We start from the raw sequence: 24,843 nt of genomic DNA on the forward strand, positions 1-24,843 counted from the left end.
GTTAAAATCCCCTACCATAACTACTCTATTATTCTTACAGATAGCTGAGATCTCCTTACAAGTTTGTTTCTCAATTTCCCTCTGACTATTGGGGGGTCTATAATACCATCCCAATAAGGTGATCATCTCTTTCTTATTTCTCAGTTCCACCCAAATAATTTCCCTGGATGTATTTCCGGAAATATCCTCCCTCAGCACAGCTGTAATGCTATCCCTTATCAAAAACGCCACTCCCCCTCCTCTGTTGCCTCCCTTTCTATCCTTCGTCTAGCATTTGTATCCTGGAACATTAAGCTGCCAGTCCTGCCCATCCCTGAGCCACGTTTCTGTAATTGCTATGATATCCCAGTCCCATGTTCCTAACCATGCACAAGGTCACCTGGTTGAGTCTAAACACAAACTTAATGTGCCTACTGAAAACTTATCAACTTACAAATAATCTTTTCAAATGTCATATTTTTAGGAGATTGTCACTGAGAAGCTCAGAGTCCCTGGATTCTGGTGATCCAGAAGATAAAAAGAGGAAGGACTCCAAAAAATCAAGTTTCCTAAATTTAATCAAATCTCGATCCAGTAAAACTGAACGGCCACAGACCGTGATTGTTCCAGAAGAGCCATCGTCGCCCAAAGGAGTTATGAAAAGTCCAGCCACAGACCTAACTAGGAGGGACTCAAAGCCGGTGGAACAAAATGGCAGCACAGAACACCCAGACGAACATAAAACACCCGATTCTGTGGATGCAGTGTTTGAGGATTCGGCCAAGTCCGAGAGGTTGGACAGCAAGAGCAGCCCACAAGGAGGCCGTTGGTATGGGGTGCAAGTTATGGGCAGTGGACTCCTGGCTGAATTCAAGGCTAAACAAGAAAAGCGGGCTGCTGTACAAAAGGTAATTAAAATTGTACACCATTATTTATGACAATGTCTTCATTACCTTCGTATATACAATCATTTTCAAAAAAAACTCTGCAATTTGCTTCATAGTACTTGCTAAATTAATTTTTGGTAAATGTAGAAGCAGTACAAGTCAGGTAAGGGCAAAGTCATCATAGTCCCACAGTCTCACTCAATAGAGAGATGGACGATGGTGGTGAGTTTAATCTGTAGGTCACTGTGCCTCGGGCAATGGTGAGGTCAAAAAGTAGGGGCTTTCGTGGTAACCTCAACCAGTACAGGAATTGAACTCGTGCTTTTGGCATACTCTGCCTGCCATCCTGCCACTGAGCTAACCAACCCCCAAGTATACACATCCTCTGAAAAACGTATTAGGTAGAAATAAGCATGCTCAATCCTTGTCCTGTGGAATTTTGGCAGTAACCTTTTAAAGTATTCAAGTAATTATAACTAACAGAGTCTGATGACTTTATAATTATACATGAACTGACTCCTGAGTGATTTAGAGGAAAAATTAACAGACACAGAGAAATGTGCACTTTTTAGCAGTACTAATTTTTTAAAAAGTAAAATCTGTTTACTCCTTCCAGAGTCCCATACCTAATAAAATGTGTCAACCTGCTGTCATGGATGTTTCACCTCTGGTTCAGGATTTGGTGATAAGGGGCATAGAAATTTAAAATCCTTACATATAGTAACAGAAGAGGTTGAGAAAATTGCCTTTGTGTAGACAGTTGTTGGTATTTGAAATGCTTTGCCTCAGGAATAGCTGAGGCTGATTACAGATTAAAAGCAACATCTGAAAGAAGGGAATGTACAAGGTGTTTGATGGGGGGGAGGGGAGGNNGCATGATGGCAATGGGGCTTGTTATGAATTGCCCGAGCAGAGTGACTGACACAATTGATCAAATACCATTTTTCTTCCATTGTTGTAATTAGCTGGAGTCCTAGGTTCAGGAAGAAAGCAAATTCAGTGGTTAAATCGTGGACTGTGTTGCTGTATAGACAAATAGGTTTCTGATGGCATTGCATGTATCTGGAGCACAAAGATTAAGGCCAGTAAACGTAAACAATTACTTGATGCTCTGATAACCCGTAAATCAAAGGACCAGATTATCTGGTCAGAAGGTAGTTGTTACAATACCTATGCATCAGGACTGTACAGAAATCTAGTCTTGGCAGAATCCACAGGAAATCCACTAAGAAGCCGAAACTTACCCTGAACAATTACTGACATCCCAAATGTACTCCTTAATTCAAAATCCCAGAACCAACCCATAACCCCATGCTTTGATCTGTCCTAAGCACTCACCCAATCAGCTGCCATCCTATCCTTGCCCACTTGGCTCCCTACTCCACTTGCTCAACTGTAACCAGATCCTCTTCACCCACCTGATGCACTAATCTCCTACACACTTACCCACCTGCCATCCTATCTACTTATTTCTGGATCAATGGTGCTGGAAGAGCACAGCAGTTCAGGCAGCATCGAGGAGCTTCAGCAAAATTGACGTTTCGGGCAAAAGTCCTTCATCAGGAATAAAGGACTTACCCCTCTCACCCAGCTGCCATCCTAGCCTCACACTTAACTTACTCACTTACCTTCTCTCAGTTGCCGTTAAAGTGGCTGAAGGATCTTTAAATCACAGAATGCAGCACTTATTGTTGAAATGGTAAAAACAATGACTGCAGATGCTGGAAACCAGAGTCTAGATTTGAGTGGTGCTGGAAAAGCACAGCAGTTCAGGCAGCATCCGAGGAGCAGTAAAATCGACGTTTCGGGCAAAAGCCCTTCATCAGGAATACCTGCCTGAAACGTCGATTTTGCTGCTCCTCGGATGCTGCCCTGTTGAAATGGTAGGGGTGGTTTGTATGTGAATCCTCTCCTTCCTGCCCTTGTGCATTGCACACTCATTTGCGTGGCTTTACCTGGAAAGGCTATTGGCCCAGAAGTTGACCACACCTGCACAAAAGGTAAGTGGATAATTCTCAAGCTCTTCTGGAAAATTTGGGCCAGTATATCTCATAAAAGTATTTATTCCTCATTCATTTGACTTCAGTTTACAAATATGAACTTGAAATTGTTTCAATTAGAAGTATGAATTTGATTATAAGCAGAGCTATCTTATTTTGAAGATCACACTTCAGGGTATAAGGGAAATTCTTGCGGAGCCAAAAAAACATCTCCACAAGTTTTGAAACTTCCTTTCCCTTTCTCGTTCCAAATCTATTGATTTCCACAATGATATGTGTAGATTTTTTTGTTTCAATTTCTCACAGCTCAGCAGCTGCCTTTTCTTTATCTTGCACTGTCAGCAGAATGTGTAAATGTCCTTGAACAATCCCACAGGCTCCAGTGAGACTACCATGCATCCTTTTGCAAGGCAGTTTAAGCAATAACAAGTCTGGTAATGCTTTACAACTATAGCCCAAAAGCTTTTGTTTGTTTGGGTTTTTGTCACAGTCAATCATGGGTGGACTGACAATTCCATGTGTTTTTCTTTCAGTTATACATTGGCTGCACACTAGATATTCTTCTTTTGCTGCAAATTGGTAACTCATTCTACTGTTTAACATTGCAATTACTGTTTAAATCCTGGATTTCGAGTTCATTCTTCCATCCCTCACATGGTCACTGGGGAGCAATCCCGAGCAGTTTACATTCCTTATACATGCTTAACTTTTCTGAGGAGATGTCAAGAATCCAAAATCTTTCAAAGGGTTTTACTTGACTTATTGATCAACAAATTTGTTGATTGTCTATTGATTTGTAAATACATCAGTTGAGCATTTTTAAAGATTTTGTATTTGCTCTGGATCTTCTCATTGATTCAGTCTCTCAAATAAGCAGATAAACCATCCTTTATCATCAAGAGTTTACCCAGTGTAGAATCATTCAGTGAAACAGTCCAAGGAACTGTAGCCATGCAGCACCGTGGGCTGGGTTTATGGAAGAATCAGGGGCTTGCCTCTTATCGAGACAGCCTGGTGGGCACACATGTTGCCTCCTTCCAAGTAGGCCTGTCAGTGGTGCCACTCGAGCACCGCGGTAACCAGCAGCCAGTCTTCCCTTCAGCAGAGAACCCCAGAGACAGAAATCACATCCCTTAGGAAATTCCTTTGCATTGCCACCCCTCTGTCTGTTGCTGGAGTGACACCTACTTGAGGGCCAGGATCAAGGAGTGACCCAGGATGCAGGTAATTATTGATGGGTAGGATTTCATGCGGAGAACGGCTCCTGATGCCAAAGTACATGATCAGGTTCTGTGCTTTTTAAATAAGGCATCTTCCACCACCTTAACCAGATTTAAGGCAAAGTAAAATTATCTTGAATAGTTTCATGGATGTACAGTTGTCAGTTTTTGATAAAATTGATTTTTTTAAAAAAATTATGAGAGCCTTTAAAATATGTCTAACTGTGTGTGTTCATCTGAGAAAAGGAGTCCAGTTGGAAAATCCTAAAACTGACAGATTTCCATTATCTCAACTTGGGCCATAGTTAGTTTTGAGCACGGGGTCTAATTCTGGTGAACTGTGTCTTGTGCCAATGTAAAACATGGTGGAAAATGCTACCCTAAGTAGTTATTGGTAAAACTCATTTATGTTTAAAATTTACAAATCTTTTACTCTATTTTGTCCATTTCTGACAGATTGTACTGCCAAAGATAAAATTTTGTGAAACAAAAATTCATTTTCTATTAGACTGCTAAGTCCTGCTTAACATCGATTCACTAAATATCAGTTTGTTAATAAAGTACCATATATACTCAAGTGAAAGTTGATCTAATGTAAAAGTTGACCCCCTGTTCTAGCCAAAATATCTGGAATTTTTCAAATATCTTGGGTAAAAATCGACTCTAGTTCTTCACAGATAACAGATCAACATTTGTGAGTCAAGGTATTACCCTATGCAAAAATGTTATGATGATCAAACGATTTTTTTTTTGTGTTATTATGTGTTTTGATGTACAATTCACACCAGTTTGACATGAAAGTTTAAGATGCGTCAGGGTCAGGTGACAACCTCCCTTTGTGTGCAGCTCAGCTGAGCTCAGTTGGTCTGTAGCACTTGTGGAATACAGTCATATATCTAGTTAAGGTTTTGAAATTTCTTCTTCACTTTATGTAAAAATGCCTGCCAGAAACAACAAAAAATATACAGCAGTTTTTAAATGGAAAGTTATTGAAGTTGCAGAGAATATAATTAACTATAAGCTTACGGCTTTTATTTTTGTTTCTGTTGTCTTTATCCAGTAATTAGCATAATTCATTACAGTTTTTTTCTTTATTTGTTTAGAGATCAATTGGGCTTCTACTAATGATATGGCGTTTTGGACTGTAGCATGAATTTAAGCCTCTTAAAAGCAGTGTCCATGTAATAGTCAACCCTGTAAATTTAACGTTAAAAAATGTGACTTTTACACCAGTCTATACAGTAATGCCAATATAACTGTTTCATGCTGATCATTCACTTTAACGTTGTTTGGCATGTTGTAGCCTTGAGGGATGTCATAACCTTTCCCAGTACATCTGCTCTCGCCATCAGTCACCTGGAGCTCTCAGTCTTGCTTCCTGTCATTGTTCCTTATCATGTCTTTCTGCCTATCTCTATTCCTCTTAATTCAGCATTCTGAAAGAGAACCACTAATCATTTCTACAGTGCCTTTTTAATAAGTGGCATTAAGTGGAGTGCTGAAATTGGCCGTTTCATCTAATTTGTCCTTGGATATGTATAATCTTATTTATCAGCCTTCCTTTTATATATTAGCATGATCTCTACAGTGTATCAATGTGATTTTCTGGTTCAGAGGTGTTGGGAGTAAATATTATGCAGTATCTGTCTTTTTCATTGTGTAACCCAATGAACAAATTCATTATTGCCACAGGGGGACACAACCCCAGTTATCTGGTGCAAAAGGTCAAGTGTAAGCTGATTGGTATTGTGCACAAAGTTTTGTTTTGAGAATGGTAGAAATCCCAAGTTGGAAAAATGTAATTTCAACATAGTTATATTTGCATGCAGCTGTCTGAATAGCAGCACAAGTTCATTTTAAAATATAACTTGGTTTTCAAACTGTTAGTCTCAAATACAAGGTTTATGGTAACTGTTAACCAAGATTTTGGTTTAATGGTTTGATTCATAGGATGTCTTCAATTTTACTGTCTTGTCCTCAGAAACTTGAAAATGAAGCTGGAAGCAAGGAATTGTATGAAAATATGTCAAGTGTAGACCGATTAGATGAAGCTGGCAGAGGTGAGTATGGATGATGATGATGATGTAACAGTGTCTTGAGAAAATATAAGTTAAGCTTGTCAGTTTTTACACCTAGATGGGTTGACTATATTCATATTAAGCACAAATGTGTAAATATTTCCCTTTCGGCTTGTATTCAAACTCACTATGCCAAACTTATTTAATTTGTGCAGATTGTATTCAAAGAAAAGTACTTGTGAGCTATTTTTTTCAATTCTTGCTGACATTATACTTATAGCCAAATGGATTACAACTGTGTGTTCGAAAGAAATGTATAAAATCTCCTACTGCTTTTTATTAGTTTTTGAGTTTAGGCCTGATCCCAATTTTATTGGGCTATAAATTATCCATACTGACCAGCCTTATTTGAAATGAGAGGCATAAATTAAAACTGATTTCTTATCTGACTTCTTTAAATTCACTTGTGGAACTTTGACTAACCAGTTTTGTTAGGGAGGGAATTTTAGGAACCAAAAGAGAAAAAATGCTAGAAAGCCTCAGCAAGTCTGGCAGCATCTGTAAGGAGAGAAAAGAGCTGACGTTTCGAGTCTAACTGACCCTTTGTCAGTTCCACATGATCTTTCTCAAAGCTTAGACAAAGGGTCAGTTAGACTCAAAAGGTCAGCTCTTCTCTCTCCTTACAGATGCTGCCAGACTTGCTGAGACTTTCAAGCATTTTTTCTCTTTTGGTTTCAGATTCCAGCATCTGCAATAATTTGCTTTTATCCAGGGAATTTTAGGATGTTGACCCAATGACACTGAAGGAATGGAGATAGTGTTCCATACCAGGGTGATGAGTGACTTGGAGGGGAACTTGCAAATGGTGTTGTTCCAATGCATCTGCTACCCTTGTCCTTCCAGATGGTAGTGGTCATGAGTTTGGAAGCTGCTGTCTAAGGAGATGCCTTTAAATAATCCAATTCCTGCATGTCAAAGATTTAGTAAGTTATACCCAAACTATTCGTTGGTAGAAATTATAAGGAATTGTAGACTGGTGAGCCTGACATCAATGGTGGGCAAGTTGTTGGAAGGAATCGTGAGGGCCAGAACTTACATGTACTTGGAAAGGCAAGGACTGATTAGGGATAGTCAACATGGCTTTATGCATGGGAAATCGTGTCTCACTAACTTAATTGAGTTTTTTGAATAAGTAATGAAGAGGATTGATAAGGACAGAATGGTGGACCTGATCTATATAGATATCAGTAAGGCGTTCGACAGGGGTCCTCATGGTAGACTGGTGAGCGAGGTTTGATCATGTGGAATATGGCGAGAATTAGCCATTTGGATATCAAACTGGCTTGAAGGTAGAAAACAGAGGGTGGAGGGTTGCTTTTCAGACTGGAGGCCTGTTATCAGCGGGGTGCCACAATGATCAGTGCTGGGTCCTCTACTTCTCATCATTTATATAAATGATTTGGATGTGAACATAGGAGGTATTGTTAGTGAGTTTGCAGATGACACCAAAATTGGAGGTGTAGTGGACAGTGAAGAAAGTTACCGAAGAGTACAACAGGACTTTGATCAGCAGGGCAAATGGGCTGAGGAGTGGGAGATGGAGATTGGTTTAGATAAATCTGAGGTGCTGCATCTTAGAAAAGCAAATCAGGGCAAGGTTTATACACTTAATGGTAAGGTCTTGGGGAGTGTTGCTGAACAAAGAGACCTTGAAGTGTCGGTTCATAACTCCTTGAAAATGGAGTCCCATATAAACAGGATAGTGAGGAAGGCTTTTAGTATGCTTGCCTTTATTGGTCAGTGATTTGAGTATAGGAGTTGGGAGGTCACGTTGCAGCTATACAGGTTGTTGGTTAGGGCATCTTTGGACTACTGCATTCAATTCTGGTCTCTCTGCTATAGGAAGGATGTTGTGAAACCTGAAAGGGTTCAGAAAAGATTTACAAGATGTTGCCAGATTGGGAGAAGCTGAATAGTCTGGGGCCATTTTTCCTGAAGCATTGGAGGCTTAGAGATGACATTATGGAGCTGTATAAAATCATGAGGAGCATGAATATGGTGAATAGCCAAGGTCTTTTCCCCAGAATGGGGGAGTCCAGAACTAGGGGGCATAGGTTTAGGGTGAGATGGGAAAGATTTAAAAGGGACCCAAGGGGTCAACTTTTTCACACGGAGGGTGGTGCATGTGTGGAATGAGCTGCCAGAGGAAGTGGTGGACGCTGGTACAATTATAACATTTTAAAAGACATTTGGATGGATATACGAATAGGAAGGGTCTCAAGAGAAATGGGCTGATTGCTAGCAAATGGGACTAGATTAATTTGGGATATCTGCTCAGCATGAGCGAGTGGGACAGAAGACACTGTTACCTTGCTGTACAGTTCTATGACTTTATCCAGAGAAATTGATAAATTCACCATCTTAAAACAGAACTCTTCCCTCCAAAGCATGAGAACTCCTTGTCATTGAATGCTCCAGCAAGAAGCTTTAATCCATTTTCTGTCATTCCATTCCACAAGCAGGAATTTCTAGCTTCATACTCACCGTTTGCACATGCCTGCGGATACCAGATGTCCCAAGCCATCTAACGTTAAGCAGGGTACTAACTGGCTGAGGCAACACTTCCGGGCTGAAATACTGTTGTGGTAAATTAGGGATTGAGATAAATTAGAGATTTACGTAAAATTCTGCACTATACAGGTATCTGCAAAGATCAAGGTTGGTGCATTTTTTGAGCAAGTGAATTTTTAACAACATAATAACTTACTAAAAAAAAAATCTGCCCTGGTCCTGAAACCTAAATTCTAGCAGGTGTGGACATCCGTTCCTCTGAAGAAAATTAATGTTGCAGATTTGTAATTGTTTTTATTCTTTCTTTTTCTCTATTATATATCTCTAATATACCCATCTACATCTTTTCATTTTACTTCTTGTACATTATCTAAATATAATTTATATTCCCAGCTTGTGTTTTTAGTTCAGGGTTTGAAGTCTGCATGTTTCTGATGTATTCTGACACTATTGTGCCCCAAGAGATCATGAAAACACTTACCCTTTCATGCTAAACATCTGTGTCATGGAACAAGTTATTGCTTTCTGGAGATCAAAAAGAGCAGATTATATATACATTATTCCACATGATTCATATGATAGACTGGTTTTGCTTTCTTATTAATAAAGCACGCATTGTCCAATAGACTTCACCATTTAATGCTTTCAAAAACTGACATTATTTACGATATTTTAAATCTCATTTTGGTAGCCAAGGGCCAACAAGTCCAAAAAGGAGATTCCAGCCTGACTTCACCAGAGAAACAAACAAAACCTGAACCAAAGACAGAAACAGTGAAACCGAAAAGTTCCTCCTCCACACCTACCAGTCCAAAAACACCACCTCAAATTCTGAAGCCCAGCAATGTGGGGCGACCTAATATTCCTCAGAAACCTAGGCCCAGCTGGAGCACAGGTGAGTAGAAATTGTCACTAACTCCTGACCAGAGAGTAGAATGATTGAATATTCATGAGATTCATTTGAGAGAAGAAATTGAATATAATATGATGCTGCTGAAGTATCTGTAGTCTGGAACAGGTTACCGTAAAAGCTGGACAAGAGCCATGGGATTCCAAATTCCAAAAATGAGACAAACTGTCACTGGACCATTATCATACACCTTCAGTTGATCGATTCAAAGGGCAGACAAGCTGGAGCAGGTCTCCTTTCTGCGGTAAACAATAAGATAGCAGATCAGGACAGGGAAACACAGGGGAAGAAAAATAGTTCAGCACTTCTGTTCACCCTGGTCTATTGGTGGTGCAGCTGAAATACTCATTTTGATCTCTTTCCTGATTGGCTAAGTAGGTCTGTACAGGATTGGTGAGCCCCAAGGTGAAGGTTCTGCATCCAGTTACTTCCACAAAATCATATTTTAGAATTGAAAGGGTACCCAGAAATGCAAGGACTATTCTGGAACAGCACATACTAATCTGTAAAGGAACATGTTTGAGCTGGAATTGATCCAGTCATAGGTGTATTCTGTTGCATTGATCTTAAGTATTTTGCATCAGTTTTTACCATGGAGAAGGAAATGGAAGCTAGAGAAGTTTGCAAATAAATAACAATATCTTGAAAAATGTCCGTATTACAGAGTAGAAGATGCTAGAGGTCTTAAAACACATAAAAGTGGATCAATCCCCAGAACCTGATCAGGTGTACCCCAGAACTTTGTGGGAATCTAGATTACTGGGTCCCTTGCTAGATATTTGTATCATCGATAGCCACAGGCGAGGTGCTGGAAAACTGGAGGTTGGTTAATGTGGTGCTATTATTTAAGAAAGATGATAAGCAAAGGCTGGGGAACTACAGACCAGTGAGCCTAACATCAGTGGAGCATAAATAATTATAGGGAGTCCTGAGGGATGGGACTTCCATGTATTTGGAAAGGCAAGGACTGATTAGAGATAGTCCTCATGGTTTTCTGTGTACGAAATCGTGTCTCACTGACTTGAATGAGTGTTTTGAACAAGTGACAAAGAAGATTGATGAAGGCAGAGCAGTGGACGCTGTCCACCTGGACTTCAGAAGGTGATGGACAAGGTTCCTCCTGGTGGACTGGTTAGCAAGGTTGGATCACATGGCATCCAGGGAGAGCTAGATGCTTGAATATAAAATTGTTTCAAAGGTAGGAGACAGTTGTGATGGAGGGTTGCTTTTCAGACTGGAGGCCTGTGACCAACAGTGTGTTACAAGGATCAGTGCTGGTCCACTGCTTTTTGTCATTTATTTAAATGATTTGGATATGAATATAGGAGGTTTGGTTAGTATTTTTCAGAGGACACCAAAATTGGAGGTATGGTGGACAATGAAGAAGGTTATCTCAGACTATAACGGGACCTTGGAGAAATGGGCTAAGGAGTGGCAGATGGAGTTTAATTTAGGAAAATATGAGGTGCTGAATTTTGATAAGGCAAATCAGGGTAGGACTTGTACACTTAATGGTAAGGTCTTGGGGGAGTGTTGCTGAACAAAGAGACCTTGGAGTGCAGGTTCATTGTTTCTCTGAGAGTGGAGTCCCTGTGAAAGTGAGGACTGCAGATACTGGAGAATCAGACACAAGGTGTGATGCTGGAAAAGCACAGCAGGCTAGGCAGCATCCGAAGAGCAGGAGCGTGGACACTTCGGGTATAAACCCTTCATCAGGAATGTAGAAGGGGGAAAGAGGTTGAGAGATAAATAGAGGGGTGGGGGAAAGCTAATTTGGAAGGCGATAGGTGGGTGCAGGTGGGGGACAATTGTGATAAGTCGATGGGGAGGGTGGAACAGATAGGTGGGAAGAAAGAAGGACAGGTAGGACAGGTCAAAAGGGCAGTGCCGAGTTGGAGGGTTAGATCTGGGATGAAGTGGAGGGAGGGGAGATTTGGGAACTAGTGAAGTCGATGTTGATGCTGTGTGTTTACAGGTTCCCAAAGTGGAAGATGAGGCATTCTTCCTCAAGTTGGTGGGTTGCTTGGATTTGGTGGTGGAGGAGGCCCAGGATTTGCATGTCCTTGGGAGGGTGGGAAGGGGAGTTGAAGTGGTTGGCCACAGGGTTGTGTGGTTGGTTGGTGCATGTGTTTCAGAAATGTTCCCTGAACCACTCTGCGAGTTGGCATCCTGTTTCCCCAGTGTAGAGCAGACCACATCGAGAGCAATGGATGCAGTAGCTGAGGTGATGGATGTGCAGGAAAATCTCCACCAGATGTGAAATTGTCCTTTGAGGCCTTGGACAGAGGTGGAGGGGGGGGGGCATAGGATTTACATCTCGTGTGGCGGCAAGGGAAGGTGCCAGTTGTGGAGGGTGGGTTGGTGGGGGGTATGGACCTAAAAAAGGAGTTGCACATGGTGTGGGGAGTCAGACCCCACCACCAAAGATATATTTCCCTTCCTAACCCTGCTCTTCAGATGCTGCCTGACCTACTCTGCTTTCCCAGCGCCACACTTTTTGACTCTCCCAGGTAAATAGGGTAGTGAAGAAGACATTTGGTACGCTTGCCTTTATTGGTCAGTGTGTTCAGTATAGAAATTGGGAGGTCATGTTGCTTCTGTACAGGACATCGGTTAGGTCACTTTTGTAATATTGCCTCAATTCTGGTCTCCCTGTTATAGTAAAGATGTTGTGAAACTTGAAACGGTTCAGAAAACATTTACAAGGACGTTGCCAGAGTGGGAGAGTTTTAGTTATAGCGGCAGGCTGAATAAGCTAGGTTATTTTCCCTGGAGCACTGAAGGCAGAGGGGTCACCTTATGGAGGTTTATAAAATCATGAAGGTCTTGGATAAGGTGAATAGACAAGGTATTTTCCTGAGGGTAGGGGAGTCCAAAACTGGAGGGTATAGGTTTATGGTGGGAGGGGAAAGATATAAAAGGAACCTAAGGGGCAACGTTTTAATGCAGAGGGTGGTGCATGTTTGGATTGAGAATCTAGATGTCTATGGACCAATTGCTGGCTAATGGGACTAGGTTAATTTGGGATATCTGGTTGACATGGACAAGTTGGACTGAAGGGTCTGTTTCGGTGCTATACAGCTCTATGACTTTAGTGGATCAGAATAATGTAAGCAGGAAATAAATGGGTCATTCAAGGCATCAGTACAGATTGTAAATGTCTGAGGCCCAAGCTGTGATTCTTGTGACTCTTCACTAATTATATTCTGCTGTCCCAAAAATGATACATTTATCTCTGAACTACTCCTCAACCTACAAGCTCTAATGGCATATCAACCATTTGAGCAGCACTGAATTGAAAACTTTTTAAAAATCCAGATAGACTGTATCCACTGGTTTTCCAGTGTTTACTTTACTAATTACAGCCCCCCCACCCCCACGCCGAATAAGAAAAGTGACATAGAATGGTCAAACGTGATTTTCCTTTCACAAAATCATACTGGCTCTGCCTAGTCATGTTGTAATTTTTGAAGTACCCTATTAACAAATTCTTAAAAATAGATTATAGCTATTTTACTCCCAGTGATGACTGGTTAGCTTGACATTAGTTGCCTGTTCTCTCTCTGTCTCCTTTCTGGAATAGTCAAGCTGCGTTTGCTAATTTTCAATCCAGGTGAACCGTTCTGGAATCTGTGCTGTTTTGATAAGTCTGCTGTCACTGCGTTTAAAACCTCACAAAGTCAGCCATTAGCCTGCTTTTAGTCCCAGTATTTTTTTTCTCTTACCTTTTGTGTGTAGTAACATTTTGCCATTTATTATTTCCCATTATGTTTCTCCTAACTTCATCTCTCAGGATCCCACAGTCACTTTTACTAGTCTCAGTTCCATGCCTGTGAAGGCTTTTACCATATGTTTGTATATTTCTGGCTCGTCTTGCCTTCTTTTCTCCTACTCTAATCAATTCCTGATTGGCCTTTGCTGATTTTTAAAACCTTCCCAATCCTCACATTTACTAATATTTTTCGGCACTCATATATCCCCTTTTAATCAAATATGGACCCTAGCTTTTCTTTTCTAGTTGGCCTTGTCTATATCACTTTTCTAATTGAACTTTATTCCTCTAAGGAATATATTTTTTGTGAGTTATGAATTATTTCGGTGTTTTCATTGCCTATCTAGCATCATATATTTCAACCTAATTTTGCAATCTACTTTAGCTAGCTCACCCCTTGTACTTCTGTAGTTTGCTTTGTTTAAACTTAAGGCCTGAGTCTTGAATTCAACAACCTCACTTTGAAATTTGACACACAGCAATCTCTACTCTTTACCATATAGTGGAAGACACTCAAATTATGTCACAATCTGGTTCGGGACCAGTAACCTTTTTTAAAGTAGACAAAAGGTGAAATCCAGGGAACTTACTAAGAGGATAAAACCCCAAGATTCCAAGATTTTGAACATGAATGATATTTTACTACACAAACTAGAACAGTAATATACAATATATAACAATGACAATATTGAACACCCCGCAGTACATGTCAAATATTAAGTGTAATCAAGACAGAGCTTACAGATACCTGAGCTATTTCCCCAGACATTAATAGCACAATATGTCATCAAATTGCATTAAACTTCACAAAAGATTACAATTCTTTATTTTTGTCCAATCTGATATAGAACAGTTTGAGACAACTTTCAATTATAGATTGCCCCAGTAACAACTATTCTGACAAACTCCCTCTGCACTCCACTTGTTTAAAGGCATAACACCAGTTTTTCACTGACAGCTAGCTTCACCAAACTAAAAACTTCCCATGTTTTCTCTAAACTCTCATCTTGCTCAGCTGCTTGAAAATAATGCTTTTAGCTTTTGAACTGCACACTCAGTTATACTGACCTATTAATGGCCCACAGCTCCCAGAATCGTCCTGAGCCCATACTACTAAGAACTCTTCAACTGTTTTGGAACATCATTGCCTAACATGGAATATGCTTCTATCTCTGTGTTTTTTTCCCCCAAATAACAGCTAAGCCCTTGCTGACAATTACCTTTGGTGTTCCAAGCTCACATTTCATTGTGCTTCAGATGACACTGCCCTCCATAACAACCTGAACTGATCTGTGTCCTTTGGACTTCTCTTCAGTGACACCCAAAACTGTCCTGAGTGACCTATTGAAAACTTTACAATAGGCTTGTCACATGTTTCTGGGCAGGAAAAGCATTACCACTTTGCAAGTTTTGGAATAATCTGTTCCCTGAATGTTAGATTCTAAGAGAATGTGGAATTTCGGTACAATTAAATCCCAGGAAGTGCATTTAAGCACAAGTGGATGGTAGATTTTGTTGGATTTCTTAGCATTGGCCTTCATCATTGGATATTTTAAAACTTTATTAAAGCTTTTAAAGCTTATCATTTAAATTTATAGATACTCACTTATAGATTTATTCCTGTACAGGAATATGTGATATGATTGTTCACCGAATTGATCATTTGAAGCTCAGGCAGACTTTACCAAGTCTAAATGTTTAGTTTGATATTAATGAAACAATGATGTCTATTTTGTAAACTGTCAATAAGGATTTGTGCTGCATAGAAGAGAAAAATAACTGTGGGAAACCCTTGTAAATTTGACCCATAATCTATTGGGAGAGGATTAATTGAGATCCCACTATTAACCTATCTCGAAGCACTGTCGATTTTGTTTGGGAAACACAGCATTACAAAAATTGTCTTTATTACTCCTTTTTATAGAGGAAACCCCAGAATCACCATCTGGTCACACTTCCCCCAAAATTGCTCTGGTTCCACCTGTTCTAAGGAGAATGCCATCAGATAAAGATGGACAGAACAGTCCTCCTTTCAGTGGGCCTAGCAGCTGGTCATCTTCACATGAAGGTAGGCTATCACTACTTAATGTGAGGCAAAGGAGACATAGAAATTCTGAAGTTAGAGAGGAGAGAGGGCTTTTATAATGCTTCATGATAATACAATTAACCAATACAGTAGACAGTAACTCTTCAACCTGCATTTGCAGATCTATCACCTTACCCATTTCCCAAATGAATCAGATCAACTATTCTGTCACTGCACCACAAGAACTTTAAATATTGAGTGCATGAATATTGGAGCATATTTATGTATAGAAAGCATGAAACAAATTCTGCAATTTATTTAGCTTGTCTCTGGTACCGATTGGACACTGATAAGGTAGCAGTATGTGTTGATTTAAGAGTTGTAAATTGGTGATACATAATAGCATAATGTTTAAGGGTTTGATGATAAAAGGTTTAATATACAAATATAACTTCCTTGCATTTACATTTAATTTGAAAATTGCCAATAGTGCATACATTTTAGTTACTGCAGTTGTGCAGACCATGGCAATTTGTGAACCATATTGCATGCATTTTACATGTTCAAAACATGCAATTAGAATGTGTCTTTCATCATGTATTTCCATTTGTTTGTCTCCATAAACTGAAGCAGAAGTAAGATTACAAAAAAAATTTATAGTGAAGCTTAAAATTACTGCACTGGGACTTATTGTGATGGGAGCATTAAAATCTACATCATCATGAAGCAAACTTTTATGCATTTAAATATTAAAACAACTCAAATTCATGTCAGTTATCTGCACAAATGTATCTAAACATTGGAACAGTATTTAAGTAATGAGACAAGTACAAGTATTATGTCAGCATTGAGCACTGCTGTCCAGAGGTAGGCAGTATGAGTCTCACTGAAACTAGGAAAGCATAATTGCATTACACATAGCAATTCAGAAAGAGCTTTCAGTTTCCTAGAATATTGCTAAAATAAATTAATTTTATTATTTAAAACAAGGGACAGGCAATGTGTCTTAAAGAATTCTGAAATGGAAAACTTTTTAACACGCAAGACAACTTAATCAGTTAAAGGTCATTTAATATCTTCAGGTTTATTTTGTGCTGCTCCATCATGCATTGAATGTGTATGTGAAGTAAAAATTAAAAAGTGCCCTTTTTCCCTAGTAGAGCTATTTGGACTTGATAGTAGAGCTGACACAGAACATGATTCTGAAATGGCCAAAAATGGAGCGCGTGTCAAAAGAACACTGAGGCAATCATCAACTGGCGCAGTGAATGATGCAAGCGAGATTGAGCGCAAGAAATCACAGCCAATAACTGGTCAGAAGTTTTGCCTTTGTGGAGTGGTGGTGGTGGGTGGAGTTGGCACCAGCAAGTATATAATTTATTTAAAGATATCCATACCAACTAAGAACAAGTGCATATAAGATGTAAAAATTATACACCCTTCTTGTAAGCTAATTATATTTCTAAATCTGGTATAATAGCATTTTTACACTGAAATGGTTTGGCTTGGGCCTGTGTAAAATGGATGTAAAATACAAGCCAGAAAATATGAGCATCCATGCTGAAGCATGTATCTGTCTTTGCTTCAAAAGCTACTAATTCCACCTCTCAAAGATTTCCTGACTATTGAGTTTCTACTCTCATCATGTCACCCAAAAGACTAAGTTTGGAACAGATTGGTCTGGGCTACAGCACAGTTATTTAGGTTACTGCTTTTTGAATCATTGCAATGAAGGAATTCGGTTTACAAAAGACAGTAAACCATGACGTATACCATTTGTTCATAAGTGGCACAAATTTTAACGTTTTTTTAATTGGATTGCTATAAATTTGCTGGTGCCATTTTTGTGCTTGGAGGCTGGTCTTGCATTGTAAAGTGTAGTATCTCATTCCCTACCTCTTGTTTATTTTCAAAATCAAGTAATCTGTGGAATTTAAGTGAGCAATTTCAGATTTTCATTACAATCTGTTGGATTCAGATAAAATTAGCATTTTTTAAAAGCATTTTAAATTATTACAGAAATTAACAAGTTATTTTATTGAGTTAAGCCTAAGTTCCAAAAGAATTGGAGATGGGGATACTACAGTTGCAAATGCTTTGCTTTGATTTTCGTTGCTACAGTAATGGTATCATTTGATTTTTGTTTGAACAGAACATTTCACCAGTTGCACAAACTTTGCCAGCAATGTGTGTGTGTTATAATTTAAATGTTCACTTCATTCATGTTCTTTGTGATCACCATGTGGACATTGACTGTGCTGTTTTTCCTGAATATATTAATTTAGGTTGATTAATGGACTCACTGCAAGATACCTTTCCTCAATTTGGAAACACAACAATTTAATTTGCTACCAGTTTAGTATACCTGCACCTCTCATTTTGGCTTCCCTATGTATATAAACCCTTTGTCTTCTAATTACATCATTGAAGCATTTGATCTCTGTGAATGCAAGAAAGATTGGGTAGCAGTACTCTAAAGAAGAGTCATGTTGGATTCAGAACATTAACCCTGTTTCTGTCTTCACAGGTGCTACCAGATCTGCTGAGTTCCTCCAGCATGTTTTTGTTTCAGATCTCCAGCATCTGCCGCATTTTGCTTATGAATTAATAAAGGCGACAATAATCTTATATAACTCCTTGCTAAGAAGAGGCTAAAATATCGATTGGTCATGGCTTGAAATTGTGGACACTTATGCCCATGTTAGTCTAGTCAATTCTTCAATTTCCAGTTCTGCTCAGATTGTGAAGATCGCTTTTTGACTCATATTCATTTCTCAGGAGTAGGATATTCAACCTCTTGACCCTATACCACCGTTTGAATCATGGCTGATTTATGCCTTAATTCCATTTACCAACCTTAGTTCCATATTTGTTGATAATTTTATTAAACAAAAAGTGACTTTAATGTAAAGATTCTGTGCTGGATTGTGGTTCAATTCAACTAGGCTTCCTTTGTCCAGGAGGTGTATCTGTGTGAACCTTGACTATATTGATGTGTGGAGCACTCTTTTGTAAAAGAGTGCATACATACTTTGGTGTGGAGGGGTTATTGTATATGGAGTGCACTCATCGCAACCAAGGAATATCGATTCTTCACTCTCAGCACTTTGAAGTGCATGGCAGGTTTATTAGATAGTGATCTAAAGAATGAACTCTGCCTGCCTGCTGCTTAACTTGGAACATTTGAGATCAATTGATCTCCACATGCCAAATGGCTCGATAATAAAAACCAGGCATGGTAAGAAGAAACTGGAGTTCTGACTTGTGAGACTTGTAGGCTACCAGTTGATGGACAATGACTTAATAACAGAGAAGGGGAAAGGGGCCATTATTAAACCAGGAAATTGTTTAATGGCTTCTGAAAATGATATTGGAAAACTCATTACAACATAATATTTAACAACATGATTGTAAAATGTACTCCTGCTCGGTAGACTTAAATCTACGTCAGTATTAAGAGACATTCAGCCAACTTGTAAAATTCCCCTTGGGATTAGTTCCAATTTAGAAACAATGCCCCTTTTATTTGTTTAGTACTAATATTGCTGTCTTAGTTTTAACAGCTGAAGATAATAAACATTTGCTGTATTGCTCCAGCCTGTCCTAAAAATATAGGACTTTACCCACTACCACACTTTGGACTAAGAAACTTGCAATTCTGCAATGATTTGTCATCCTTATATCCCAGAATACCTCAGGTTGATTTTTAAAAAAATCATTATTTGTAGTTTTGTACATAAATGTAATCTCGATTTGTAAGGTCCACCAACATTAAAACTGATTAAAGATCAGGATCTGGATCTTATGAGTATTGGCAATCATAGTAGTGTATGTCAGTATATATTAATAGTCTGTGTATATCATAACAGTCAGTATATATTAATAGTCTGTGTGTATCTTAGCAGTCAGCATATATTAATAGTCTGTGTATATCATAGTAGCCAGTATATATTTGAGATTCCACTGCTGCACATTTCTAGCCAGGCCTACAAAGCCCAGCTGAAATGTGGAGCATAGCATCCCTCTCAGAACTCTGTTGGATCAGAGTAGAGTTGAGAAGAAGACAGAATGCATCCCCTTTTTTACTGTACTAACTGCCATGTGGTAAGTTTAAGTGCTCGGTTTGAACTTTCATTATTGGATGACTTATGAGATGCATTGATAGAGTTGACAGAATCTTCTTCCTAGAGTTGAAATGTCAAATGCTAGGGGGCATGTGTTTTAGGTGAGAGGGGGGAAAGTTTCAAGGAGATGTGAGGGGCAACTTGTTATTACACAGAATGGTAGGCATCTGAAACACGCTGCCAGCGCTGGTAGTGAAGGCAGATATGAATAGGGGCAATCAAAGGACTTTTAGTTAATCCATGAATATGCAAGGAATGGAGGGTTATGAATTAAAGGCTGGCAGAAGTGATTAGTTTAATTTGATGTCATATTTGGCACAACATCATGGGTTGAAGGGCATATTCCTGTGCTGTACGTTCTATGTTCTCTGACTGCGTGTAAATGGATGGAGAGGCTGGTAGAGGGAACTGGTTAGCATTGGTGGGTTTGGAGAGGCAGCATGTTCTGTGTGAGCGAGGTGACCAATTGGGGAGATTAGTTGGCAGGCCAGGGAAGTATTTGATGGTTTGAGGAGGCATTGGTAGGTCATGGTTTGAGATAGTCAGGGTCTATGATGATTCAGGTGTCAATTCTGACTTACGCAGGAATTAGACTCATTTCTTAATGCCTAACGTTTCCTGAGTAAATTATCAGGTAAGTATATCAGAACTGTCCAAAGTCTCTGACTGTAGCTCACAATTAGAGACTTCTGCAGAGGATTCTCTGGAACTAATTGGAATCTTACTGGGCAGTTCCCATGTAGATCAGCATACCAGGACCTTTACAGAATCCTGACACTCATCTCTGTTAATAAATCCAATCTCTGGCAATCCAGGATCAGAGACTACAGTAAATGGCCGAAATTTCTTCTGCAATATATTCTCTGCAGAAGTCAACCTAAATGTAGCAAAGAGCTAGAAGATTGGGCAGGGCCTGGAAATGTCTAAACCCCACCCGGAGTATGGTCCAAGTGCAAGTTGAATTGAGGTTTTGGAGAGTTTTTCACTTTGAGGCTTAGCATGGTTTTACTCCACATTGGAGCAAATGTGCTTCATTAATGAACTACATTGCTCTATAGAAATTGCCACATCCGATTCTATCCTCAGCTTTTCACAAAATAACTTGCCACTTGCATGTAGGATCCCAGGAAACATGGTCAGATGGATACAGAATTGGCCGAGTGGCAGGAAGTAAAGGGTGATTGTCAAGGAGTGTTTTTGTGATTGGAATCCTGTGTCCAGGGCTACTCCACAATAATCCATGTTGGGTCATTTCTATTTGTAATGTATGTATCGACAATTTAGGTTTGAATGTGGGTGGGGATTGATCAGTAAGTTCGTGGCTGATACAAAACTGGTGAGGTGATCGATAGTAAGGAAGATAGCCTTAGATTACAGGAGGATATTGTTGGGTTGATCTGTAGCAAATAGAATTCAATCCAGATAGGTGTGAGGTGATGCACTCGTGCAGGACAAACAAGGTAAGGGAATTCATGATGAACAGTAGGACTCTAGGAAGCACCAAGGATCAGAGAGACTTTGGGATGCATGTTCACCAGTCTCTTAAAAAAGCAGGACAGGTAGATGAAGTCGTCATATGGGATACTTTATTTAAGTTGAAGAGCATAAAAGTTATACTGAAGCTGTATAAAATGTTGGTTAGACCACAGTGCAGTTCTGGAATCTACGTTATAGGAGAAGGTGATTGTACTGGAGAGGATCAAGGAAATGTAAAAGACTGGGATTGTTTTCCTTGAAGCAAAGGAGACTGAAGGATAAGTTTCTTATCCCCTAAGTAGAGCAAAACGTGGTCCAGTATTCCTCCTGTGGGATGCAGTGACATCCATTTGCCCCAACTAAGTCAGTACCATCCTTCAGTTGTTCTAGTCACCCTGCTGTCATTGCCCAGAAGCTATCGCAATGCCGTGAGTCATGTGCCTGTCTGGCTGCCTCCATGGAGAGTTGGATGGCTGCCATTGGGAATCTGTTCCAGCACCCTCAGGGTCTGCTGAAGTGGTCTGTATACCTGCACTTCACTACCCAGCCATCGGTCCTCAGGACCAAAGTCATGGCGACAGGGAATGGGAACCTTGCATGTACCCCAAGTACCCCTCCTCACACGGAAACATGGTAGTGCCAGGAGGTAGCCAAAAAGAGAGGAGAAACCACAGATAGGGCACTCCAAAATCTCCACTCGGCATTCCAGAGGTGGCTGGGTGCCCTACCTCCACCCAATGTGACCCCCTCTTGTTGTTGCCACCAGGGAGAGTCTGCTTGCATCTGGCAACAAACCCTCAACATGTCTGGGCTGACCATACTCAAAGGCCCCCTAGGATAGCCCAGCCAAGCTCCAGGTCCAACGGGCTCCACTGATGCTCAATTTCCCTCTGCCTCAGCTGCATAACTATGGAGTACACTAACACAAAGTGGGGGCACAGGAGAGGTTATGAGAAAGTTTATTGTGGGCACTTTGGTGGCACAGATGACAATATATTGTATGCTATTTGACATTTTTCTATAAATGGCATGATTTTGACCTTTGCCCCTCCGGTCTTAGCCTTTTGTGTAGCCCTGAATTAACTGTTCCCCCAGTATGATGCTTAGCTTCTTGGCCATGCATGATATACTGTGGATCAGTGCCTGTGTTTAGAGCCAGCTGCAGCTTGTGGAAGCAAGAGGAACAAGCTCTATACAGGAGAGTAGGTTTTGCTGACACCAATGCTCCTTGTCCTACAACATCCCTGTTCTTTCCCTGACCTCTGTGTCCAAAAGTATGTGAATGAGTTGGCCACTGATGTCTGAGGCAATGCAGCAACCAGTAAAGCCAATGCCAGTGAATGGGGACCATGCAGGTTTATATCCTTTACAGTGCCTAGGACTGTGTTTGTGTGTAATGTTATATCCCTTTTAAAGACTTCACATTAGTGAGTATTGGGGCCCACTACCTTATAGGTTGAGTCAATTTTCTTCAATATTCAAGTTGCAAAAAGTACTTCGCCAAGTAAATGATCTATGAAAAGGCCAATTTATATAATCAATTTTAACTAGAAATTGGAATGTCCATTTTTTACAAAAAAGCTAAAAGTAAAGAATGAAGGTGAACAGACTTAAACAGTGTCCTAAAAGATCATCTAGAAATACTCCAGATGAGAGATTCAATCTGAATGTTTTGTTCGACAAGAGTAATTAGGGATAAGGAATCAAGATGGGTATAAACAGTTGAGGTGCACAACAACCATTTGTTCCCAAATGAGTTATGTTCCTATAGTGACTGAAACTGTACAATGTTCCTATTAGTGAGTTCTGTAATGATTTATAAGGAGGTTGTAATAAAGTTAAGGTTTTCCTGGGATACATTGTACTTTTAATTTTTCAAAATGTGTAGGAACTTATTTAGAGCTTTTAAACTCATCCAAATACTAAATTAAGGTTTATAAAGTTATCAGGAGCATGGATAGGGTAAATAGGCAAAGTCTTTTCCCTTGATGTAAAAGTAGTGGTCCGAAATTGCAATTTTCACTTTCAAGTTGGTGTTGCCACATTAATTATTTTTTAAAAACTGATGTATAAGATACTTAATGCCACAAAACATTCTCAGTATCTGTTTTCATGACACAAATAATTCTGCTTTCATTTTGTAACTTAGTTTTGGATTTCATTACGTTAGCAGATGTTATAGCGTATGACAGAGTATGACATTGCGTAAGAAAAACGCAATTAAACATGACTGACACCTAAAATATTATAGAGTAGCAAAATTACAACAAAAATGAGCTTGATACGAAGCATTTGACAAATGATTGAGCCCATCAGTAATGATAAAGAGTGTTCTGCTGAGTGTATAGACATTGAGGTAAGTTGAGAGAAGCCATGAAAGAAAGAATTCTTCAGATCGAATGTTGAAAATGATTTAAAATGAAACAGAAAATCATAACATTTACATCAGAAATGGTCTTGACATAACTTAGAGCGCTCCAAAGGCGTATAAAAATACAAGTAAATGAGTATTTGGGGTCATAGAGATGTACAGCATGGAAACAGACGCTTCAGTCCAACCCGTCCACACCAACCAGATATCCCAACCCAATCTTGTCCCACCTGCCGGCCCATATCCCTCCAAACCCTTCCAATTCATATACCTAAATGCCTTTTTAAATGTTGCAATTGTACCAGCCTCCACTACTTCCTCTGGCAGCTCATTCCATACACGTACCATCCTCTGTGTGAAAAAGCTGTCCCTTAGGTCTCTTTTATATCTTTCCCCTCTCACCCTAAACCTTTGCCCTCTAGTTCAGGACTCCTCCACCCCAGGGAAAAGACCTTGTCCATTTATCTTATCCATGCCCCTCAATTTTGTAAACCTCTATAAAGCCACCCCTTAGCCTCCGACACTCCAGGGAAAACAGCCCCAGCCTGTTCAGCCTCTCCCTATAGCTCAAACCCTCCAACCCTGGCAACATCCTTGTAAATCTTTTCTGAACCCTTTCTAATTTCACAACATCTTTCCAATAGGAATGAGACAAGAATTGCATGCATTATTCCAACAGTGGCCTAACCAATGTCCTGTACAGCCGCAACATGACCTCCCAATTCCTATACTCAATACTCTGACCAATAAAGGAAAGCATACCAAACGCCATCTTCACTATCCTATCTACCTGCGACTCCACTTTCAAGGAGCTATGAACCTGCACTCCAAGGTCTCTTTGTTCCAGCAACACTCCCTAGGATCTTACCATAAGGTGTATAAATCCTGCTAAGAGTTGCTTTCCCAAAATGCAGTACCTCGCATTTATCTGAATTAAACTCCCATCTGCCACTTGTCAGCCCATTGGCCTATCTGGTCCAGATCCTGTTGTAATCTGAGGTAATCCGCTTTGCTGTCCACTACACTTTTAATTTTGGTGTCATCTGCAAACTTACTAACTGTACCTTTTATGCTCACATCCAAATCATTTATATAAATGACAAAAAGTAGAGGACCCAGCACTGATCCTTGTGGCACACCACTGGTCACAGGCCTCCAGTCTGAAAAACAACCCTCCACCACCACTCACTGTCTTCTACCTTTGAGCCAGTTCTGTATCCAGATGGCTAGTTCTCCCTGTATTCCATGAGATCTAACCTTGCTAACCAGTCTCTCATGGGGAACCTTGTCAAAAGTCGTTCTGAAGTCCATACAGATCACATCCACCGCTCTGCCCTCATCAATCTTCTTTGTTACTTCTTCAAAATACTCAATCAAGTTTGTGAGACTTGATTTCCCACGCACAAAGCCATGTTGACTAACCCTAATCAGTCCTTGCCTTTCCAAATACATATACATCCTGTCCCTCAGGATTCCCTCCAACAACTTG

At 39.9% G+C, this 24,843-nt stretch overlaps 1 protein-coding gene across 8 annotated transcripts in view; it reads left to right on the forward strand.

Annotated features, from left to right (window-relative positions):
- Window positions 1-24,843, forward strand: part of LOC122564345 (F-actin-uncapping protein LRRC16A-like) — a 460,598-nt gene that overhangs the window by 423,842 nt on the left and 11,913 nt on the right. For 4 of the 8 annotated variants that reach the window (XM_043719086.1, XM_043719088.1, XM_043719089.1 and 1 more), the window contains 5 exons: window positions 464-887; window positions 6,068-6,146; window positions 9,367-9,570; window positions 15,282-15,425; window positions 16,541-16,696. In XM_043719086.1, coding sequence (XP_043575021.1) covers window positions 464-887; window positions 6,068-6,146; window positions 9,367-9,570; window positions 15,282-15,425; window positions 16,541-16,696 — 1,007 coding nt within the window. The remainder of the gene's footprint in view (window positions 1-463; window positions 888-6,067; window positions 6,147-9,366; window positions 9,571-15,281; window positions 15,426-16,540; window positions 16,697-24,843) is intronic. The other 4 variants (XM_043719087.1, XM_043719093.1, XM_043719091.1 and 1 more) reach the window with 4 other exon arrangements.

Source organism: Chiloscyllium plagiosum, chromosome 29 (genome assembly GCF_004010195.1).
Source record: "Chiloscyllium plagiosum isolate BGI_BamShark_2017 chromosome 29, ASM401019v2, whole genome shotgun sequence".
In the NCBI taxonomy this organism is placed as follows: domain Eukaryota; kingdom Metazoa; phylum Chordata; class Chondrichthyes; order Orectolobiformes; family Hemiscylliidae; genus Chiloscyllium; species Chiloscyllium plagiosum.